The sequence below is a fragment of the Scylla paramamosain genome, chromosome 3, assembly GCF_035594125.1.
Source record: "Scylla paramamosain isolate STU-SP2022 chromosome 3, ASM3559412v1, whole genome shotgun sequence".
NCBI classification, from domain to species: domain Eukaryota; kingdom Metazoa; phylum Arthropoda; class Malacostraca; order Decapoda; family Portunidae; genus Scylla; species Scylla paramamosain.
In genome coordinates this window covers 19909010-19932702 of record NC_087153.1, presented here as the reverse complement: position 1 = coordinate 19932702, position 23693 = coordinate 19909010, and the positions used below count along the sequence as shown (strand labels likewise).

The 23693-nt window shown below is 32.3% G+C and overlaps 1 protein-coding gene across 2 annotated transcripts in view; it reads right to left on the bottom strand.

Moving 5' to 3' along the window:
- Positions 1-594: 594 nt before the first annotated feature.
- LOC135092574 (uncharacterized) overlaps positions 595-23693 on the bottom strand; it is a 78442-nt gene continuing 55343 nt past the window's right edge. For both annotated transcript variants that reach the window (XM_063991191.1, XM_063991196.1), the window contains 3 exons: positions 6720-6849; positions 4891-5022; positions 595-1170 (listed from right to left, as the gene is read on the bottom strand). In XM_063991191.1, coding sequence (XP_063847261.1) covers positions 1090-1170; positions 4891-5022; positions 6720-6849 — 343 coding nt within the window. In that variant the 3' untranslated portion in view covers positions 595-1089. The remainder of the gene's footprint in view (positions 1171-4890; positions 5023-6719; positions 6850-23693) is intronic.

Sequence of the window (23693 nt, the reverse complement as noted above, 5' to 3'; positions counted from 1 at the left end):
TTGGCATGGTTCCAGACAGAAATATAAAGTGCAAGAGATTCTAGTAATGGAAGGCTCAGGTACCTTTAGTGAGCTACCTCTCTATCATGAATAGCAGGAGAACAGGCTGTGTTAAACCGAGGTTTGGAAGGTTTAGGTATGGGCAGAAATATAAAGTGCAAGAGATTCTGGTAATGGAAGGCTCAAGTACCTTTTGTGAGCTACCTCTCTATCATGAATAACAGGAGAACAGGCTGTGTTAAACCAAGGTTTGGAAGGTTTAGGTCGAGAAAAAGAGTGAGGAATGTAGGGCCTGATGCCAGACACTATCACCTCCGTTATGCGCTCGGCACACAGTCTCTGGCACAGAAGCAGTAGTCATTCCAAGGAAATTCAGCAAAATACCTCCTCAGTTCCCCCCAACTAGCAGAGGCAAAACACCAGAGGCACCTCTCCTTAGGAGATCCTGAGGATGGATTGGAGCAATAGGACAAGATACAAAAATGAGATTGTGATTGGAGGAGCCCAATGGAGAAGATAGGGTAACAGCATAAGCAGAAGGATTAGAGGTTAGGAAAAGGTCAAGAATATTGGGTGTATCACTTAAACACTTAAACACTTAAACACTTTATTATAGCCTAGGTTTATACATTTCATTATTGGATAGGTATACATTATTGGCCAGCCTATGTATAAGCTTGATGCTTTTCAGGCAAATGAAAAATTTAAAAGTACATTACTTAAAGTAAACACAATAGACAACTTAAAATCGAAAAATCTATCATGAAGATAAATAAAAACATAATATGATAAGGTTTATACAGAATAATATATATCTATATTGTTATAAAGTTGAGTATGAAGATGGATGGGATGACACATAGGGTTAGGTGATATAAATTGATACATATATGAGACTGAAATCATATAGATGTGTTTAAAAATAAAGTACAGGAAAGATGATAAAGTTTTGTAGGGTTAGTTTTGTAAGATCAGGGGGGAAGTAATATAAGGTATGAGTGTAGGAAGTGACTGATTAGTATGCATCTCTAAAACGGTCAAGGATATGAGCAGGGTGTTGCACCAATTGGAGGATAGCAAAGTTGAAGGCTAGTTCACCATGATGGTCAGTGAAGGGAGAGGAAACCCAAAGCTGGTGGTGAACATTGAAGTCTCCAAGAATGGAGGTCTCTGCAAAAGGGAAGTGAGTCAGAATGTGCTCCACTTTGGAGGTTAAGTAGTCAAAGAATTTCTTATAGTCTGAGGAGTTAGGTGAGAGGTATACAGCACAGATAAATTTAGTTTGAGAGTGACTCTGTAATAGTAGCCAGATGGTGAAAAACTCGGAATATTCAAGAGTGTGGGCACAACAGCAGGTTAAGTCATTGTGCACATAAACGCAACATTCAGCTTTGGATTGAAAATGAGAATAAAGAAAGTAGGAGGGAACAGAAAAGGGGCTCTTGTAAGTTGCCTCAGACACCTATGTTTCAGTGAGGAAAAGAAGATAAGGTTTAGTAGAGGAGAGATTGTGTTCTAGAAATTGAAAACTAGATCTAAGACTGTGAATGTTGCAGAAATTAATGAAGAAAAAGTTGAGGGGGGGGGTCTCAAGAGACTTAGGGTTGATACCAGAAGACACTAGCCTTGATGAGCATCATCAACAGGACCCATCAAGTAAATTTTAAGTTGGTTTTTACCTAATTATTTTTTATTATTTTATTCATAATACTGTACATGCATATCATAAATAAAGATGAGGTTTACTAGAGGAGAGGTGATGTTGTACAGATAGAAAATTATATCTAAGACAGCAAATGTTACACAATTTAATGAAGAAAAGTTATAATATACCAGTAAAATGCCTTGGAAGGCAATTAACGAGCAAAGATGTCAGTAATGCATCAGTGGAAGGGGTATTTCAAGAAGAGAGAGAGAGAGAGAGAGAGAGAGAGAGAGAGAGAGAGAGAGAGAGAGAGAGAGAGAGAGAGAGAGAGAGAGAGAGAGAGAGAGAGAGAGAGAGAGGCAACTTCAGGCACCCCACACTTGCCTAATATTCAAATCACTCTAGCTCAAAACTCTGCAAGAGCCCAGTGGTTGTGCTATATACCACTTGATAGGAAATTTCATTTTGTGTTCAGTGGTATCTATCCGCTCTCATTGAGACAAAAGAAAATTGGTGAAAATTGCAGAAAACTGATGGTCACTTTACAAAAAGTTTTGTATTGTATTTTGCATATGCACAGTAGTATTGCAAATTTCATATGATTTTTCATTATAACTTGTATTACTCTTATTACCAACAAAAATTTGAGCTTGATCAGTTAATTACTTAAAAAGTTGTAATTTTGACTTTGTGCATGTACAGTGCTACTTCAAAGTTGACGTAAGAAATTTTATTAAAATTATAACATGACACCTCTTAAGTTTCATTAAAACTGGTTGAGTAGTTTTTGAGAAATCCCATTTCTGACACCCTTCTACTTTTAGTAAGTTAACTTCACCCAATAGAAGAGATGAAAGCTATATCATATAAAATTGATAGAGGTGTGCTATCATATGATGCTAATTTTGTTACTATCAGCCACATAGTTCTGGAGATATTAGCGATTGAATAGGGTTATGGTCAGACTGAGCCAGGCCCCTCAAAACGAAACAACAACCTCCATAGTAAACTTTGTTTTGCTCATAATTAATTTCTCACTCTTTCATAAAAGAGAACATAGGTATCCATTTAATCATGATGAGTTTCCCTTCAATACAGGGACTGTAATATATATACCTCCCATATTTATAATATATGAATTTCTCACTCTTTCATAAAAGAGAACATAGTTATCCATTCAATCATGATGATTTTCCCTTCAATACAGGGACTGTAATATATATACCTCCCATATTTATAATATATGAATTTCTCACTCTTTCATAAAAGAGAACATAGTTATCCATTCAATCATGATGATTTCCCCTTCAATACAGGGACTGTAATATATATACCTCCCATATTTATAATATATGAATTTCTCACTCTTTCATAAAAGAGAACATAGTTATCCATTCAATCATGATGAGTTCCCCTTCAATACAGGGACTGTAATATATATACCTCCCATATTTATAATATATGAATTTCTCACTCTTTCATAAAGGAGAACATAGAATTCTTTGTTTAATCATGATTAGTTCCTTTTCATTACATGGACTGTACTAAATACATATTTTTCTTAAGCTACTTTTTTAGAATACTTTTGGCTTAAGTTGAGAACTTGACCGCCCTGATTTGAGGAATGGTGAAGTGGAGCCACCAGGCACAATATCTACCAATTCACAAAACAGAGCAATGACTAAATTTTGACTTCTCTATTTCCTTAGTTTGGTGGCATTCCTACTTCCTTGATGCCATTTTCCTATCATTCTATGCCAATAGAATGGAATACATCTACAACAAATAAGAGATAGCATATATCAGCGTTCCCTCACATATTCATGGTTTTGCATATTTGCAGAGTTTTCCCTAACCTAACCTAACTAATGGGGAGTTTTTTAGAGTTGCCAGGTGTCACCACCAGCTCAGTCTTTCAGCCCAAAGAGCCCAAATTATTCTTTCAGTTATAAATTACAGTAACCCAGGATATAACGAACACATATGGGGGGAGAGTGGGTCACTTGAGATGAAAATTTGCTATATATGTGTATAGAGAGAGAGAGAGAGAGAGAGAGAGAGAGAGAGAGAGAGAGAGAGAGAGAGAGAGAGAGAGAGAGAGAGAGAGAGAGAGAGAGAGAGAGAGAGAGGCAGCAGACAGCAGCCTTAAATAGGATGTTATACCTGAAATTTGGTAAATAGAAGTTCATTATATCAAGGGTTTATTGTACAAATCAACTTATTCCCCTTTTATTTTATAGTGCACTGTATTTTTTAATTAAAATATCATGTACTATACATATAATAACTGTTTTTTATTGTCTTAAAGTGAATTGCTTAGTAAATGTGAGATGCATAGTTTAAGATTTAAACTATAAATATAGGTAGTTCTGATCCTTATAAGGATGGTTTCCCATATTCACAGATTTTAACTATTTGCAGGAGGTTCTGGAATGTAACTCCCACAGATGGCAGGGAAACACTGTATATCTTCCCTCCCACAACAGCGATGCACTTAATGAATTGGGCCAAGATAATTAGTGAAAGCTTTCTGTGTTAAAGAGATGCAGCTAGTGGGCCAATATATATACTGATCGTTCAATTAATCCTTTATGTCATAAAAGTTCTCTGAAAAAATCTAGTGAATAATTTTTCCTCTCTCACTGCACTGTCCTTGATCTAAATTACATATTAAAACTACACATGATAGTGTAATGATCAGTATGCTTGGCTCACAAACCATATATATATATATATATATATATATATATATATATATATATATATATATATATATATATATATATATATATATATATATATATATATATATATATATATATATATATATATATATATATATATATATATATATATATATATATATATATATATATATATATATATATGCTTGGCTTTGTCTCCAAACTCTCCCCCATAGAGAGACTGTATTAACCTGCAGAAATAAAGCTATCATTCAGGGAAACTGGTTTGTTTGCCAAACAAACATTACATTGCTGAATATTCTGTGGCACCAAATGCTTTGTCAGGAATTGTGGCAATGATATTTCAATCCTTGTCTTTGCATCCTACAATTTGTATGCTGAACATAAACCTTATCAACAAGTTTCTTGAGCTTCATATACTTTTATACATATTACACAAAGTCCATGACAACTGAAAAAACTATGCAAATAATGCAATGTAGCAGTAGCATCAAGGTAACACCAGTCTGCTACTAGTACTGCTGCTATCCACCTTCTGACCTGCTCAGATGAAGCAGAAGCATTGTCCTCTTCAAAAGAATCCTCAGCCACCACACCAGACCGCTCATTGCTGTGGTAGTGTTGGGAGTAGAAGTTGGGGTAGTGGACAGGAGGAATGACACTGCCCTCACTCTGTGTTGAAAATATATGCTGCCATAAGATGGAGAAAATACTGAATCTGATACTGACAGAAATAAAGAACAAAATTGTTTACAAAAATTTTACCATAATTGTTTATAATATCAAGCAAATCTACAGAACATAGGACAACTCTACAACAAGCAGGCTCCAGGCTCCAGGCTGGCAAGCTTGAATAGTCTACACATCATATATACTTTTGACTGAATAAAGATTCAGATGGATCCATGCTATTTTACAGGATTTAAGCTTTTAACAATGATACAAGTTCCCCATCAAAGGGACAACAAACTAAAGACAAGTATGCAATCTCCTTCACTTTGTGTGCCTTCTTGTTGCAGTAAAATAATGCTCAGCTTCATTTATCCAATTTTCATGGTTTAAACGAAACCTTTCTTATCAAAGATAATATAAGTTGTGGGATTTAGTTCACAATCAAATCAACATTTCTCTATTTTACCTACATCTGACATCTCTATTCATATGAATTTTTCAACAGCTACCCACCCACCAAGAGAAGAGTGCTGTGGAGATCTCCATCACCCACAATAAGTCCCTGAAATGCCTAAATAAACTTGGGATTCATGTCAAATAAAAACAAAACTCACTGGGACATAGTACACATTTGCAAGAGTCCAAGGCAAGACTATCCCACCATCTGTGTACCATGGAATGCTCCCAACAACTGGAGTTACCCACAACTGAGCTGCACTTGGTGCCAATAACCACTCATTCTCAGATACCCAACTCCTAAGCAAATCAATGCTGCATCTGATTACCACTAGGACAATACTTAGTAAAAATTAACAAAGGTGGGGAGTTCCTCAGTCTATTACCATTACTGGGTAGGATACAGATGGAGAAATAGTACAAAAGACAGTTCAGTATTTGGTACAGTAGAGAACACTAACCCTCACCTATAGAAAGAGATCAGCCATCAATACTTTCAAAGGAATAATTTCATCACTGTAATCAGTTTCAGGTCCCTTCAATAAACCTTGCATGTCACTAGGTCATGGACCATGCTTCTATGAAAAGGCACAGATCAATGCCTCTTATGAAAGAGCACAGAGTTGATCAGGAATGAAAAAAGAAAAACTTAACTGACTTTGGAATCAAATATCTAAACTACATCTCTGTAAAAAAGATAGGGAGACTGAAAGAAATTTAATTGGAAAACATTCTATACAACATGGACAACCAAGGTCATGTGACCTTCTTAACATAATTCCTCCTATCAAATCACAATCTAAAAGCTTAAACACCTGATACGTTGAGGCTCCTACACACATTATGAACAAATGGTTCCCAGCCTTTTTTAGGAGATTAGTACAATGCCATGTTAACCTTCACATTATCATCCAAACATCAATTTAAAAAGCTAAATACTTATCAAGTGAATTTACACATGCTTCAACACTCAAATGCAGAATTCTGCACACAAACTTGACATGCCTTTGACAACATTTTTATTGTCATATAAGAGAAATAATAAATCACCACCTCATTTCCTTCCCTCTTATGCTGCTTAGTGTTTTGAGGACATGCTGCCATACATACATAGCACAACACAAGTACAAAAATTAAGAGTGAAACATTGTGAAAACAAGGAATAAATATGTTTCATGTGACAGCATAGGAAGTGAAGCACAAGAAGTACAAGTGGCTAGGTGTACAGGCCACACACCTACCTGGCTTGGTCTCAGGTTCAACACCCGGGCTTGGCGGGGCACGGCGGCCATGCCTGCTGCTAATGACCTGGCCTGTACCTGGTTGATTCGGGCTTCATCCTCAGCCGTCAAAAGCTTGTTGTTGATAATTCTGTGCCATCACCAGGGAATGGAACAGAAGGGAAGGGGAGGTGAAGAGAAAAAAGACAGTGGGTAAGGATATAAGAACTTCTGAAAATATGTAATAAAGGGAGAATGGAAAAAGGAAGATGAAAATGAAATTTAGGAGATTACAAGGAGGTTGGTGGGTTCCCCTTGTTACTAATACTGTACATACTGTATATGGATGAATAAAGCTACAAAATATCTTTTATCTTGCCTCCTTAAAAAAAAGTCAATACTGACCTTCATTAGCATCCTTAAAAATTTCATCAGATACAAAACAAAACTGCTGTTATAGTGACTTAAACACTCCATATCATCTGTCAGCCCCTGCAGGCTCCACACTGAATAAAAGGGTCACACCTGTCAGTACAGCAGTCATGTGAACCTTTATGACTTGTCTCACAGTACTTGCACACAACCAAAATATATAAATGACCACATATTTTACACTTCCCTCAGCTTGTTAAGTGTGGTTCAACAGCCCCCACAACAAATGATCTGTCTCATTGTAGCAACAGCATGTCTTTATCAACTGCACACACACATACACACACACACACACACACACACTAGCTCTAATTTTGTATATCATTTTATGTAAATTATATGCTAAATGACCAAAGAAAATATATGTCTGTAAATGATGCTACAGTCATGAAGATAATCATGCAAAATGAAAAGTGGAGAATTATCAGAAAATTCTGAATATAATGGAGCCAATCTGATTATTAACATGAATATGATGGAGTCAAGATTGATAAATGGAGCTAAGAAATAGCATATGTTGGAAATGGGACAAGAGGATAAAGAAACAAAGATGGGTGGTCGTAGAATAAAGTGATAGAGTGAGAGAAACTTGGAAGTAGCACTAGAGAAATGAATATGATTACTTCAAGAACTAAATAAATGTTGATAAATTTGAAAGTGGTGTATATATATATATATATATATATATATATATATATATATATATATATATATATATATATATATATATATATATATATATATATATATATATATATATATATATATATATATATATATATATATATATATATATATATATATATATATATATATATATATATATATATATATATATATATATATATATATATATATATATATATATATATATATATATATATATATATATATATATATATATATATAGCTGGTTGTGATGACGAAAAAAATTGATCATGATAACTGATAAATCGGTAACAATAACCTTATCAGTGATGACTGATAATTGGCAATAAATTTATTGCCCAATAACCAATAACTGATAAATTTATAAATCTAAAATTTCTATACCACCGATAACAATGAGTGTTTTTGAGCTTGTTACCTATAAAAAACACGAAAATTGATGCAAAGCACTCTATAATGGGAAAGAAAAGGACATTGCAAGAAAAGTGTATAATGAGTGTTTTATAGTTCAAAAGAACCACAAGGCAAAAAATGCAAAAACTAGTGTATATGAAGAAGTTTCGTAGATACCAAAATGCTGAAACTCATGAACAACACTCTTAATTGAGAAACAGAACAATCTTACTAAATGTGTGTATTTTGAGTGCTTTTCACATTCTTAGTTACCAAAACCCCAAATTGCATGCGAAACCAGCTTAATGTAGGAAAAAAATGACATTACCAGAAAAAAAATGTCTTTTGAGTGTTTTTGAGCGTGTTAGGCAATAAAGCACTAAAAAGGGGGGCAATCACATTACATTGGAATAAAACCAATTTTTAATAAGAACTTGCTTTTAAGTCTTTTTGAGCTCCTTATATACCAAAACACTAAAACACATGCAAAATACACTTTATGGTGAAACAGAATAACATTACCAAAGACATGTGTTTTTAGTGTTTTTGATCATGTTACCAATAAAAACGCTTAAATGACATTATCAGAAAAACCTCTTTTAAGTGTTTTTGAGCGTGATATGCAACAAAGCACTAAAAACCAGAAAAATCACATAACTTGGGAATAAAACCAACTTTTACGAAGAACTTGCCTTTAAGTGTTTTTTTTAACTCCTTACATACCAAAACGCTAAAACGCATGTAAAACACCCTTTATGGAGAAACAGAATAACTACCAAAAATATGTATTTTGAGTGTTTTTGATCATGTTACTTATAAAAACGCTTAAATACATGTAAAGAACCCTATGTTCCTATAAGAAAAGGACATTAAGAAAATCGTGTATTATGAGTGTTTTTAAGTTCCTTAAGTACTAAAAAGCTAAAACACACAAATAACACTTTATAGAGAGAAAAAAAAAATTGTTATTCATCTTCATAGGTACCAAAATTCTGGAAAAATTCAGGGAAATTTTGTAAAAGAAATTCATTATAAAAAAATAATTTTAGCTTTCTTCCGGAGTTATGTACCAAACCCTGAACTGCATGCAAAGCCACCTATATGGAGAAATTACTCGACTTTACCAGAAACCTGTCTTTTGAGTGTTTGTTTTTTTCAGCAATTTCAACAATATTATTGAAAACGTGTCTTTTCAGTGATTTACGTAGAAAAACGCTAAAACGGATGCAAACCAACCAATATGAAGAAATAGAATAACATTACCAAAAAGATATATTTTGATGTGTTTTTGAGCTTGTCACCTACAAAAAAATGCGAAAATGGATGAAACGCACTCTATATTAGGAAAGAAAAGGCCATTACGAGAAACGTGTATAATGAGTGTTTCATAGTTTCACAAGAACCACAAGGCAAAAAACTCAAAAACTCGTGTACATAAAGAAGTTTCTTACATACCAAAATGCTGAATCTCATGAATAACCCTTTTAATTAAGAAACAGAACAACCTTACTAAATGCCTGTATTTTGAGTGTTTTTCACATTCTTAGTTACCAAAACCCCAAATTTCATGCAAAACTAGCTTTATGTGGGAAAAAAATATTACCAGAAAATGTCTTTCGAGTGTTTTTGAGCGTGTTAGGCAATAAACCACTAAAAAGCAGGGCAATCACATTACATGGGAATAAAACCAACTTTTACCAAGAACTTGCCTTTAGGTGTTTTTGAGCTCATTACATACCAAAACGCTAAAACGCATGCAAAACACCTTTTATGGAGAAACAGAATAACATTACCAAAAATATGTATTTTGAGTGTTTTTGATCATGTTATCTATAAAAACGCTTAAATACATGCAAAGAACCTTATGTTTGGGAAACGAAAGGACATTACGAGAAATATGTATTATGAGTGTTTTTTTAGTTCCTTAAGTACCAAAAAGCTAAAACCCACAAATAACACTCATTATTTAGAAAAATAAATAAATAAAAATAAAAAAATAGGATTTTTTTTTTGTTATTCATCTTCATAGGTACCGAGATGCCAAAATTCTGGGAAAATTCCGGGCTATTATATGATAAAAGAAAATTATCAAAAAAGTTAATTTTAGCTTTTTTTTCGGACTGTTATATACCAAACCCTAAAGTGCATGCAAAGCCTCCTATATAAGGAAATTAAACTACCTTACCAGATATCTGTCTTTTGAGTGTTTTTCAGCATGTTAAGCACCGAAATGATAAATAAGAAGGAACTCACTTTATATGGGAATCCAAAACAAAATTACTGAAAACGTGTGTTCCCAGTGTTTTACGTAGAAAAACGCTAAAATGGATGCAAACCAACCAATATAAAAAAAGAAAAGAAATCTGTCTTTTGAGTGTTTTTCAGAATGTTAGGCACCAAAACGATAAATAAATAAGGAACTCACTCTATATGGGAATCCAAACAAAACTACTGAAAACGTGTCTTCTCAGTGTTTTACGTAGAAAAAACGATAAACGGATGCAAACCAACCAATAAAAAAAAAAAAATAGAAAAACATTACCAAAAAGGTATATTTTGAGTGTTTTTAAGTTTGTTACCTACAAAAAACGCGAAAATTGATGCAAAGCACTCTATATTAGGAAATAAAAGGACATTGCAAGAAAAGTGTATAATGAGTGTTTTATAGTTCAAAAGAACCAAAAGGCAAAAAACGCAAAAACTTGAGGATATGGAGAAGTTTCCTAGATACCAAAATGCTGAAACTCATAAATAACATTCCTAATTGAGAAACAGAACAACCTTACTAAATGCGTGTATTTTGAGAGCTTTTCACATACTTAGTTACCAAAACCTCAAATTGCATGCGAAACCAGCTTTATGTGAGAAAAAAATGACATTACCAGAAAAAAGTCTTTTGAGTGTTTTTTGAGCCTGATAGGCAATAAAGCACTAAAAAGCAGGGCAATCGCATTACATTTGAATAAAACCAATTTTTAATAAGAACTTGCCTTTAAGTCTTTTTGAGCTCCTTATATACCAAAACACTAAAACGCATGCAAATTACACTTTATGGTGAAACAGAATAAAACTACCAAAAACATGTATTTTGAGTATTTTTGATCATGTTACCTATAAAAACGCTTAAATACATGCAAAGAACCTTATGTTTGGGAAACAAAAGGACATTACGAGAAGCGTATATTATGAGTGTTTTTAAGTTTAAGTACCAAAAACCTAAAACCCACTCTTTATTTAGAAAAAAAAAAAAAAAAAAATAAAAAATAGGATTTTTTTTTTGTTATTCATCTTCATAGGTACGAAATGCCAAAATTCTGGGAAAATTCAAGGCAATTATATGATAAGAGAATATTATCAAAAAAGTTGATTTTAGCTGTTTTTTTCGGACTGTTATGTACCAAACCCTAAACTGCATGCAAAGCCTCCTATATAAGGAAATTAAACTACCTTACCAGATATCTGTCTTTTGAGTGTTTTTCAGCATGTTAAGCACCGAAATGATAAATAATAAGGAACTCACTTTATATGGGAATCCAAAACAAAATTACTGAAAACGTGTGTTCCCAGTGTTTTACGTAGAAAAACGCTAAAATGGATGCAAACCAACCAATATCAAGAAATAGAAAAAAAAAAAAAACATTACCAAAAAGGTATATTTTGAGTGTTTTTGAGCTTGTTACCTACAAAAAAACGCTAAAATTGATACAAAGCACTCTATATTGGGAAACAAAGGGACATTGCTAGAAAAGTGTATAATGAGTGTATTATAGTTCAAAAGAACAGCAAGGCAAAAAACGCAAAAACTCGTGTATATGGAGGAGTTTCATAGATACCAAAATGCTGAAACTCATGAATAACACTCTTAATTGAGAAGCAGAACAACCTTACCAAATTCGTGTATTTTGAGTGTTTTTCATATTCTTAGTTACCAAAAACCGAAATTTCATGCGAAACCAGATTTATGTGGGAAAACATGACATTTCCAGAAAAATGTCTTTTGAGTGTTTTTGAGCGTGATAGGCAATAAAGCACTAAAAAGCAGGGCAATCACTTTTCATTGGAATAAAACCAATTTTTACTAAGAACTTGCCTTTAAATGTTTTTGAGCTCCTTATATACCAAACCGCTAAAACTCATGCAAAACAAATTTATGGAGAAACAGAATAACATTACCAAAAACATGTAATTTGGGTGATTTTTATCATGTTATCTATAAAAACGCTTAAATACATGCAAAGAACACTATGTTTGGGAAACAAAAGGACATTACGTGAAACGTGTATTATGAGTGTTTTTTTTTAAGTTCCTTAAGTACCAAAAAACTAAAACCCACAAATAACACTATTTAGAAAATAAAAACAAAAAATAGGAATTTTTTTTCATCTTCATAGGTACCGAGATGCCAAAATTCTGGCAAAATTCAGGAAAATTATATGAACAAAAGAATATTATCAAAAAAGTTAATTTTAGCTTTTCTTTTGGACTGTTATGTACCAAACCCTAAAGTGCGTGCAAAGCCTCCTATATGAGGAAATTAAACGAGCTTACCAGAAAACTGTCTTTTGAGTGTTTTTCAGCATGTTAGGCACCAAAACGATAAATAATAAGGAACTCACTCTATATGGGAATCCAAAACAAAATTACTGAAAATGTATCTTCTCAGTGTTTTACGTAGAAAATCGCAAAAACTCGTGTATATAAAGAAGTTTCTTAGATACCAAAATGCTGAAACTCATGAATAACAATCTTAATTGAGAAACAGAACAACCTTAGCAAATGCCTGTATTTTGAGTGTTTTTCATATTCCTAGTTAGCAATACCCAAAATAGCATAAGAAACTACCTTTATGAGGGAAAAAAATGACATCATCAGAAGTGTATTTTAATTGTTTTTGAGCGTGTTAGGCAATTAAGTACTAAAAAGCAGGGCAATCATATTACATGGGAATAAAACCAACTTTTACCAAGAACTTGCCAATATGTGTTTTTGAGCTCCATACATACCAAACCGCTAAAACGCATGGAAAAAAAAGCTTTATGGAGTAACAGAATAACATTACCAAAAACATGTATTTTGAGTGTTTTTGATAATGTTATCTATAAAAACGCTTAAATACATGCAAAGAACCTTATGTTTGTGAAACGTAAAGACATTACGAGAAACGTGTATTATGAGTGTTTTTAAGTTCCTTAACTACCAAAAAGCTAAAACCCACAAATAACACTCGTTATTTAGAAAAAAAAAAATAAATAAAAGGATTTTCTTTTTCTTTGTTGTTATTCACCTTCATAGGTACCGAGATGCCAAAATTCTGGGAAAAATTAGGGCAATTATATGATAAGAAATTTATATAAAAAAGTTGATATTAGCTTTTTTTCGTGTACCAAACACTAAAGTGCATGCAAAGCCTTTTGAGGAAATTAAACGACCTTAAAAGAAATCTGTCTTTTGAGTGTTTTTCAGCATGTTAGGCACCAAAACGATAAATAATGAAGAACTCACTCTATATGGCAAACCAAAACAAAATTACTGAAAACGTGTCTTCTCAGTGTTTTACGTAGAAAAAACGGTAAAACGGATGAAAACCAACCAATATCAAGAAGTAGAAAAACATTACGAAAAAGGTATATTTTGAGTGTTTTTGAGCTTGTTACCTACAAAAAAAAACGCAAAAATTAATACAAAGCACTCTATATTGGGAAACAAAGGGACATTTTGAGAAAAGTGTATAATGAATGTTTTATAGTTCAAAAGAACCACAAGCCAAAAAACGCAAAAACTCGTGTATATGGAGAAGTTTCCTAGATACCAAAATGCTGAAACTCATGAATAACACTCTTAATTGAGAAACAGAACAACTTTACTAAATGCGTGTATTTTGAGTGCTTTTCACATTCTTAGTTACCAAAATCCCAAATTGCATGTGAAACCAGCTTTATGTGGAAAAAAAATGACATTACCAGAAAAGTGTCTTTTGAGTGTTTTTGAGCGTGATAGGCAATAAAGCACTAAAAAGCAGGGGAATCACTTTACATGGAAATGAAATAAATTTTTACCAAGAACTTGCCTTTAAGTGTTTTGAGTTCCTTATATACTAAAACGCTAAAATGCATGCAAAACACACTTTATGGAGAAAGAGAATAACATTACCAAAAACATATATTTTGAGTGTTTTTGATCATGTTACCAATAAAAACGCTTAAATACATGCAAAGAACCCTATTTTTGGGAAACGAAAGGACATTACGAGAAACGTGTATTATCAGTGTTATTAAGATCTTTACCAAAAAGCTAAAAGCCACAAATAACACTCTTTATTGAGAAAAAAACGATATTTTTTTTCTTTTTCATCTTCACAGGTACCGAGATGCCAAAATTTGGGCAAAATTCAGGAAATTATGAGTCAATTATCAAAAAAGTTAATTTTAGCTTTTTTTTCGTACTGTTATGTACCAAACCCTAAAGTGCATACAAAGCCACCTATATGGGGAAATTAAACGTCTTTGCCAGAAAACTGTCTTATGAGTGTTTTTCAGCTTGTTAGGCACCCTAACGGTAAATAACATGCAAGTCAGTCTATATGGGAATCTAAAACAAAATTACTGAAAAAGTGTCTTTTCGGTGTTTTACGTAGAAAAACGCTAAAACGGATGCAAACCAACCAATAAGAAGAAATAAAATAACATTACCAAAAAGGTACATTTTGAGTGTTTTTGAGCTTGTTACCTACAAAAAACGCGAAAATGGATGCAAAGCACTCCCTATTGGGAAACAAAAAACATTACGAGAAACGTGTATAATGAGTGTCTTATTATTTTTGAGCAAAAGAACTTGTGGTTCACAAGAACCACAAGGCAAAAAACGCAAAAACTCGTGTATATAAAGATATTTCTTAGATACCAAAATGATGAAACTCATGAATAACAATATTAATTGAGAAACAGAACAACCTTACCAAATGCGTATATTTTGAGTGTTTTTCACATTCTTAGCAAAACCCCAAATAGCACGCGAAACTATGTTGGAAAAAAAATGACATTACTAGAAGTGTCTTTTGAGTGTTTTTGAGCGTGTTAGGCAATAAATCAGAAAAAAAAAACAGGGCAATCACATTACATGGGAATAAAATCAACTTTTACCAGGAACTTGCCTTGAAGTGTTTTTGACCTCCTTACAAACCAAAACGCTAAAACGCATGCAAAAAAACTCCTTTATGGAGAAGCAGAATAACATTACTAAAAACATGTTTTTTAAGTGTTTTTAAGTGTTTTTAAGTGTTCCTTAAGTACCAAAACGTTAAAACCCCAAAATAACACTCTTTATAGAGAGAGAAAAAAAAAAAAAAAGCTTTTTTTTTATAATGATTTTCATAGATACCAAGATGCCAAAATTCTGCCAAAATTCAGGGAATTTATGTGGAAAAAATAACATTATCAAAAAAGTTAATTATAGCTCTTTTTTCGGATTTTTATGTACCAAACTCTAAAGTGCATGCCAGTTATATAAGGAAGTTAAACGACTTAACCAGAAACCTGTCTTTTCAGTGTTTTTCAGCATGTTAGGCACCAAAACGATAAATAATGTGGAAGTCAGTCATTATGTGAATCCAAAAGAAAATTACTGAAAACGTGTCTTTTCAGTGTTTTACGTAGAAAAACGCTAAAACGGATGCAAACCAACAAATATGAAGAAATAGAATAACATTACCAAAAATTGTTTTTGAGCTTTTTACCTACAAAAAACGCGCAAATAGATGGAAAGCACTCTATATTGGGAAGCAAAAGGACATTACGAGAAACGTGTATAATGAGTGTTTTATAGTTTCACAAGAACCACAAGGCAAAAAACGCAAAAACTCGTGTATATAGAGAAGTTTCTTACCAAAACGCTAAAACTCATGAATAACACTTTTAATTGAAAAACAGAACTACCTTACCAAATGTGTGTATTTTGAGTGTTTTTCACATTGTTAGTTACGAAAATCCCAAATTACATACGAAACTAGCTTTATGTGGAAAAAAAATTACCAGAAAAGTGTCTTTTGAGTGTTTTTGAGCGTTATATGCAACAAAACACTAAAAAGCAGAAAAATCACATTACACTGGAATAAAAGCAAATTTTAGGAAGAACTTGCCTTTAAGTGTTTTTTAACTCCTTACATACCAAAACGCTAAACGCATGCAAAACAACCTTTTATGGAGAAACAGAATAACATTACCAAAAACATGTATTTTGAGTGTTTTTGATCATGTTACCTATAAAATTGCTTAAATACATGCAAAGAACCCTATGTTTGTGAAACGAAAGGACATTACGAAAATCGTGTATTATGAGTATTTTTAAGTTCCTTAAGTACCAAAAATCTAAAACCCACAAATAACACTCTTTATAGAGATAAAAAATAATAAAAAAAATAGATTTTTTTTTGTTAATCATCTTCATAGGTACCGAGTTGTCAAAATTCTGAAAAAATTCAGGGAAATTATGTGAAAAAAACATTAAAAATTTTTTTTAGCTTTTTTCGGAGTTATGTACGAAATCCGGAAGTGCATGCAAAGCCACCTATATGGGGAAATTACACGACTTTACAAGAAACGTGTCTTTGGGTGTTTTCAGCAATTTCAACAATATTACTGAAAACGTGTCTTTTCAGTTTTAGCGTAGAACGCTAAAACGGATGCAAACCAACCAATATGAAGAAATAGAATAACATTACAAAAAAGTTGAGTGTTTTTGAGCTTGTTACCTACAAAAAACGCAAAAATGAATGCAAAGCAGTCTATATTGGGAAACAAAAGGATATTACAAAAAAACTGTATAATGAATGTTTTAATAGTTTTCAAGATCCATAAGGCAAAAAACGCAAAAACTCGTGTATGTGGAGATTTTTCTTAGATACCAAAATGCTGAAATTCATGAATAACGCTCTTAATTGAGAAACAGAACAACCTTACCAAATGCGTGTATTTTGAGTGTTTTTCACATTCTTAGTTACCAAAACCCGAAATTACATGCGAAACCAGCTTTATGTTGGAAGTAAATGACATTACCAGAAAAAAAAAGTGTCTTTTGAGTGTTTTTGAGCGTGTTAGGCAATAAAACACAAAAAAGCAGGGCAATGAAGGGAAATAAAACCAACATTTACCAAGAACTTGTCTTTAAGTGTCTTTCAGCTCTTTACATACTAAAACGCTAAAATGCATGGAAAATACCCTTTATTGATAAATAAAATAACATTACGAAAAACATGAATTTTCAGTGTTTTTGATCTCTTACGTATAAAAACGCTTAAATACATGCAAAGAACCCTATGTTTGGGAAACGAAAGGACATTACGAGAAACGTGTATTATGAGTGTTTTTAAGTTCCATGAGTACGAAAAGAGTTAAAACCCACAAATAACACTCTTTATAGAGAAAATAAATAAATAAATTAAAATAAATTTTTTTTTTTTTGTTATTTATCTTCATAGGTACCGAGATGCCAAAATTCTGGCAAATTTCAGGGAAATTATGTGAAAAAATAATATTATGAAAAAAGTTAATTTTAGATTTTTTTTTTTCGGACTGTTATGTACCAAACCCTAAAGTGTATGCAAAGCCACCTACATGAGGAAATTAAACGACTTTACCAGATACATGTGTTTTGAGTGTTTTTCAGCAAGTTAGGCACCAAAACGATAAATAATATGGAAGTCACTCTTTATGGGAATCCAAAACAAAATTACTGAAAACGTGTTTTTTTAGTGTTTTACTTAGAAAAACATTAAAACGGATGCAAACCAACCAATATGAAGAAAACACCCTATAAGAAGAAACATAATAATATTACAAAAAATGTGTATTATGAGTGTTTTTACCAAAACGCTAAAGTGCATGCAAACTCCCAATAAGGCAAAAACAAATAACAATAACAAAAACGTGTCGTTTCAACGTTTTTCAGCTTCTTAGTACCAAAACGCGAAAACGCATACAAAACGTTGTTTATGGAGAAACAGAAGTACATAACCGAGGATTTGTCTTTTCATTGTTTTCCAAGTTGTTGGGTACCGAAACGTGAAAATGCATGCAAAGCACCCTATTTGGGTAGCGAATCGACATCACCAGAAACGTGTAATTTGTGTGATTTGAGCATATTAGACACGAAAACGCTAGAAAGCAGAGGGAATCAAAGCAACATTATCAACAACGTGTCTTTTAAGAAATCTTAAGCTTCTTACGTACCAAAATGCTAAAACATGTAAAACACCCTTTAAGGTGAAACAAAACTATATTAAGAAAAACGTGTGTTTTGAGTGTTTTTGAGCTATTTAGGTAACAAACGCCAAAATGCATCCAAAGTATCCGTTACTGGGAAACAAAACGATATTAACAGAAACGTGTGTTATAAGTGTTTTTCAACATTATTGATACCAAAACACTAAATTACGTGAATCGCTCTCTATATGGAAAAATAGAACAACATTACCAAAAACGTGTATTATAAGTGTTTTCGCCATGTTATGTACTAAAACGTCAAATGTACACAAGCACCCTATATGACAAAAAAAAAAAAAAAAAGATTATTAAATTGGTGTATTATGAGTGTTATTAAGATTGTTAGGTACCAAAACGCCAAAATGCACGCAAATTACCCTATATGTGAAGAGCAAACAATAATACCAAAAACATCTTTTCAGTAGTTCCAGCTTATTAGATACCAACCCTCCAAAATATATACAAATCATCTTATCCGGGGTTAGAACACAACATTCCCAGAAACGTGTCAAAAGGGTGTTTTTTTGAGGATATTAGGCACCAAACGGTAAAAAGGAAGAAACACATTCATTATAAAATATCAAAACTGTGTATTTTGTGTTTTTTTTTCTTTAAGCTTCTTACGTACCAAAACGCTAAAACACGTGTTAAATACCCTTTTACAGAGAAACTGAACAACATTACCAAAAACGTATGATTTGTGTGTTTTCCAGATTGTTAGGTTTAGGTATTAAAATGCCAAAATGAATGATTTGATATGTCTAAAGGAAACGATATTAACAGAAACGTGTATTATGAGCGTTTTTTTTTTTTTTTTAGCTTCTGATGTACCAAAACGCTAAAACACATGAATAGGAATCTATAAGGAGAAACAGAACAACATTATATAAAAAAAAACAACAACATTTATTATGAGTGATTTTCTCTATGTTAAGTGCTAAAACGCCAAAATGCATACTAAACACCCTACATAAAGAAATCAGAACATTATCTAAAACGTGTATTATGAGTGTTTTGAGCTTGTTATTTACCAAAACGATAAAAGTGCATACAAAAAATCCTTCATGGAGAAAGAAAAAAATTGCAAAAAAAGACCATATTGAGTCTTCTTGAGCTTCTTAGCTATCGAAACTGCAAAATGAATGAATTCACCATTTTAGTAGCCAAAAGAGATTACGAAAAACAGCTCTTTTTGAGTGTTTTTGAAAATCTTATGTACCAGAAAGCTCTATATTGGAAAAGGAAATAACATAACCAAAAACATGTATTTTTAGTGTTTTTGAGCTTCTTACGTACCCTTTATAGAGAAACATAAAAAAACATTGCATAAAACGTGTTTATTGAGTGTTTTGAGCTTCTTATCTACCATTACCATTACCATTACCATACATTACAAAAAAAAGTGTGATTTGAGCGTTTTCCAGCTTGTTAGGAACCAAAACGAGAAATTCAATGAAAATATCACGATATTGGATAAAAAAAAAAGGATAATGAATGAGTATTATGAGTATTTTCAGCTTCTTAGGTTAGAAAAAAAAACGCTAAAAAACATCAATAGCACACTATATCTAGAAACAGAACGTCATTACTAAAAACGTCTTTTATATGTTTTTGAGCTTCTTAGGTGCTAAATCACCAAAGTGCATGCAAAGCACCATGTATGGAAATATATATATATATATATATATATATATATATATATATATATATATATATATATATATATATATATATATATATATATATATATATATATATATATATATATATATATATATATTTTTTTTTTTTTTTTTTTTTTTTTTTTTTTTTCCAGCTTACGTACTAAAACGGTAAAACACATTGAAAACACTGTGGAGAAAAAAAGATACCAGCAATGTGTATTATCAGAGTAATTAGTAAAACGCCAAAATGCATGCAGAGCGCCCTATATGAAGTAACGAAACGACATTTCCAAAAACGTGTCATTTAGGTGTTTTTTTTTTAGGGTATTAGGCACCAAAACGCTAGAAAAAAAAAACATGGAAAATACCCTATATGGGAAAACGAAACAACTTCAACAAAAACGTGTCCTTTGTGTGCTCTTGAGCCTCTTACGTACCAAAACGATAACAATTTACGAAAAAAACAACAACAATATTAGGAAAAAACGTGTGTTTGAGTGTTTTTTGAGCTTGTTAGATAACTAATCGCCAAAATGCATGCAAAGTTTCAGATATGGGGAAAAGAAAAGATATTAACGCTGTTTTTCAGTTTCTTATGTAACGAAACGCTAAAACACGTAAATAGCATTCTATATGAAGAAACAGAACATCATTACGAAAAACGTGTATTATGGGTGCTTTTCCCCATGTTAGGGACCAAAACGCCAAAATACATATAAAGCACCTTATGTGAAGAAACAGAACATGATCACAAACATGTATTATGAATATTTTTGAATTTGTTAGTTATCAAAACGCCAAAGTACATGCAAAGCATCCTATAGAAGAAGAGAAGAAGAAGAAAAAAAACATTACCAAAAACATATCTTTTGAGTGTTTTTCAGCTTCGTACGCAACGAAACTCTAAAAGTGATGCAAAACGCACTTTACTGAGAAATAGAACATTAACAAAAACGTGTGTCTTAAGTGTTTTAGGTTAGTTAGGTACCAAAACGACAGAATGCATGTAGAATACCTTGTCTGGAGTAACTAAAAGATAGTACCTGCAACGTGCCATTTGGGAATTTTCGAGCAAATTAGGTAACAAAAAGCTAAAAAAACATGGAAATAGCTCTATATAAGAAAAGAAAACAACATTGTCAAAAACGTTTCTTTTTAGTGTTTTTGAGCGTACAAAACGCTAAAATGTGAGCAAAGAAACATTTTTGGGAAACTTTAGCAAAAAATTATTATTGCATGCAAAAAACCCTATTTAAGGAAACGAAACGATATTAACAGAAACGCGTATTATGAGTGTTTTTATTTTTTTTTTTATGTACCAAAACGCTAAAACACGTAAATATTACTCTATATGAGAGAGAGAAAAAAAAAAACATTAACAAAACCAGTAGCAAAACCACCAGAAACTTGTCATTTAATTATTTTGAGCATATTAGGCAGCAAAACGCTAAAAAAGCAAGGAAAACACGCTATATGGGAAAACAAGATAACATTAACAAAATCGAGTGTTTTTGAGCTTCTTACGTACCAAAACGATAAAAGGCGTCCAAAACAATTTTAGCAAAAACGTATGTTCTGAGATTTTTTTTAGCTTGTTAGGTAACAAAATCCAAAATGTATGCAAATTACCCTATATAGGTAAAAGAAACGATATTAATATAAAGGTGTATTATGTCTTTTTCAGCTTCATAGATACCAAAAGTCTAAAACACGTGAATAATACTATATTTGCAGAAACAAAACAACATTACCAAAAGCGTACTTTATGATTTTTTTTCCCCATGATAGGTACCAAAACGACTAAAAGCATAGTGAACACCATACATAAAAAAAAAAAAAAAAAACAGACCAACATTACGAAAAAACTTGTACGGTGAGTGTTTTTGAGCTTGTTAGATACAAAAACACCAAAGTGCATGCAAGACAACCTGTATAGGAAAAGCAATCAATATTATCAAAAACTTGTCTTTAGAGTGTTTTTCAGTTTCTTACGTACTAAAACACTAAAACGCATGAAAAACATCCTTTATGGTGAAAGAGGACATTACAATTAACGCGTGTTTTGAGAGTTTTCCTGATCATTAGCTACCAAAACGCCAAAATGCAGACAGCACACTATTTGATGTAAAGAAATTATATTACCGGAAACGTGTCATTTGAGTGTTTTGAGCATATTAGAAACCAGTCCCACAAAAGAAAAAAGAAAAAGAAAACATGGAAAACACTTTATATAGGAAACAAAAAATATAACATCGAAAACGTGTCTTTTGAATGTTTTTGAGCTTCTTACGTACCAAATTTCTAAAAAGCGTGCAAAACATCCTTTATGGTGAAATATAACATTACCAAAAATGTGTGTTTTGACTGTTTTTGAGCTTGTTGGGTACGAAAACGCCAAAATGCACACAAATTAACGGACTTTGAGAAACGAAAAGTTATTAAGAAAAAATATCATTATGAGTGTTTTTCAACATCTTATATACGAAAACACTAAAACACGTGAATATCACTCTATATGGAGAAAAAAAGCATTAACCAAACAAATGGGTTTTTTCCTCATGTTAGGTACGACAATCTATACAGAATACCATATATGAAAAACAGAACAACATTACGAAAAACGTATATTATAAGTGTTTTTGAGCTTCTTAGGTAATAAAATACTGAAACACGTGATTAGCACATCCATGTAGGCGTTTTGGTTTCTAAAAAGCTGGAAAACGCTTAAATTATACGTTTTTGGTAATATCTCCCGATAAAGGCTATTGTGCACGCGTTTTAGCATTTTGTAACGTAAGAAGCTCAAAAACACTCAAAAGACACCATTTTGATAATGTTGTTTTGATTTCTATATAGAGTGTCTTCCATGCTCTTTAGAGTTTTGGTACCTAACGCTGAAAAGCACCAAAATAACATTTTTTCCGGGAATGTCGTTTCTTTACCCTATAGAGGGTGAAATGGATGAATTTTTGCGTATTGGTACGTAATAAGCTGAAAAAAACATTCAAAATACACGTTTTTGGCAATATTATTCTGTTTCTCCATGATGTTTCTTTTCTATGCATTTTAGTGTTTTGGTACGTAAAAAGCTTTTTTTCCGGGAATGTCGTTTCTTTACCCTATAGAGGGTGAAATGGATGAATTTTTGCGTATTGGTACGTAATAAGCTGAAAAAAACATTCAAAATACACGTTTTTGGCAATATTATTCTGTTTCTCCATGATGTTTCTTTTCTATGCATTTTAGTGTTTTGGTACGTAAAAAGCTGAAAACACTCAAAAGACACGTTTTTGTTTGTTTCTCCAGTATAGCTTACTTTGCATGCACTTTGGCGTTTTCGAAAACACTATTAATACATGTTTTTGTACCCTATATGATGAAAGGAAACGCGATTCCCAGAAAAGTGCCTTTTGAATGTTTATTGGCGTGCTAGGCACCAAAACGCTAAAAAGCATGGAAAGCACCCTATAAAGGAAAACAAAACAACTTAACCAAAAACGTCTGTTTTCAGTGTTTTTGAGTTTCTTACCTACCGAAACGCTAAATCGCATGAAAAAAAAAAACATGGAGAAATAATATCA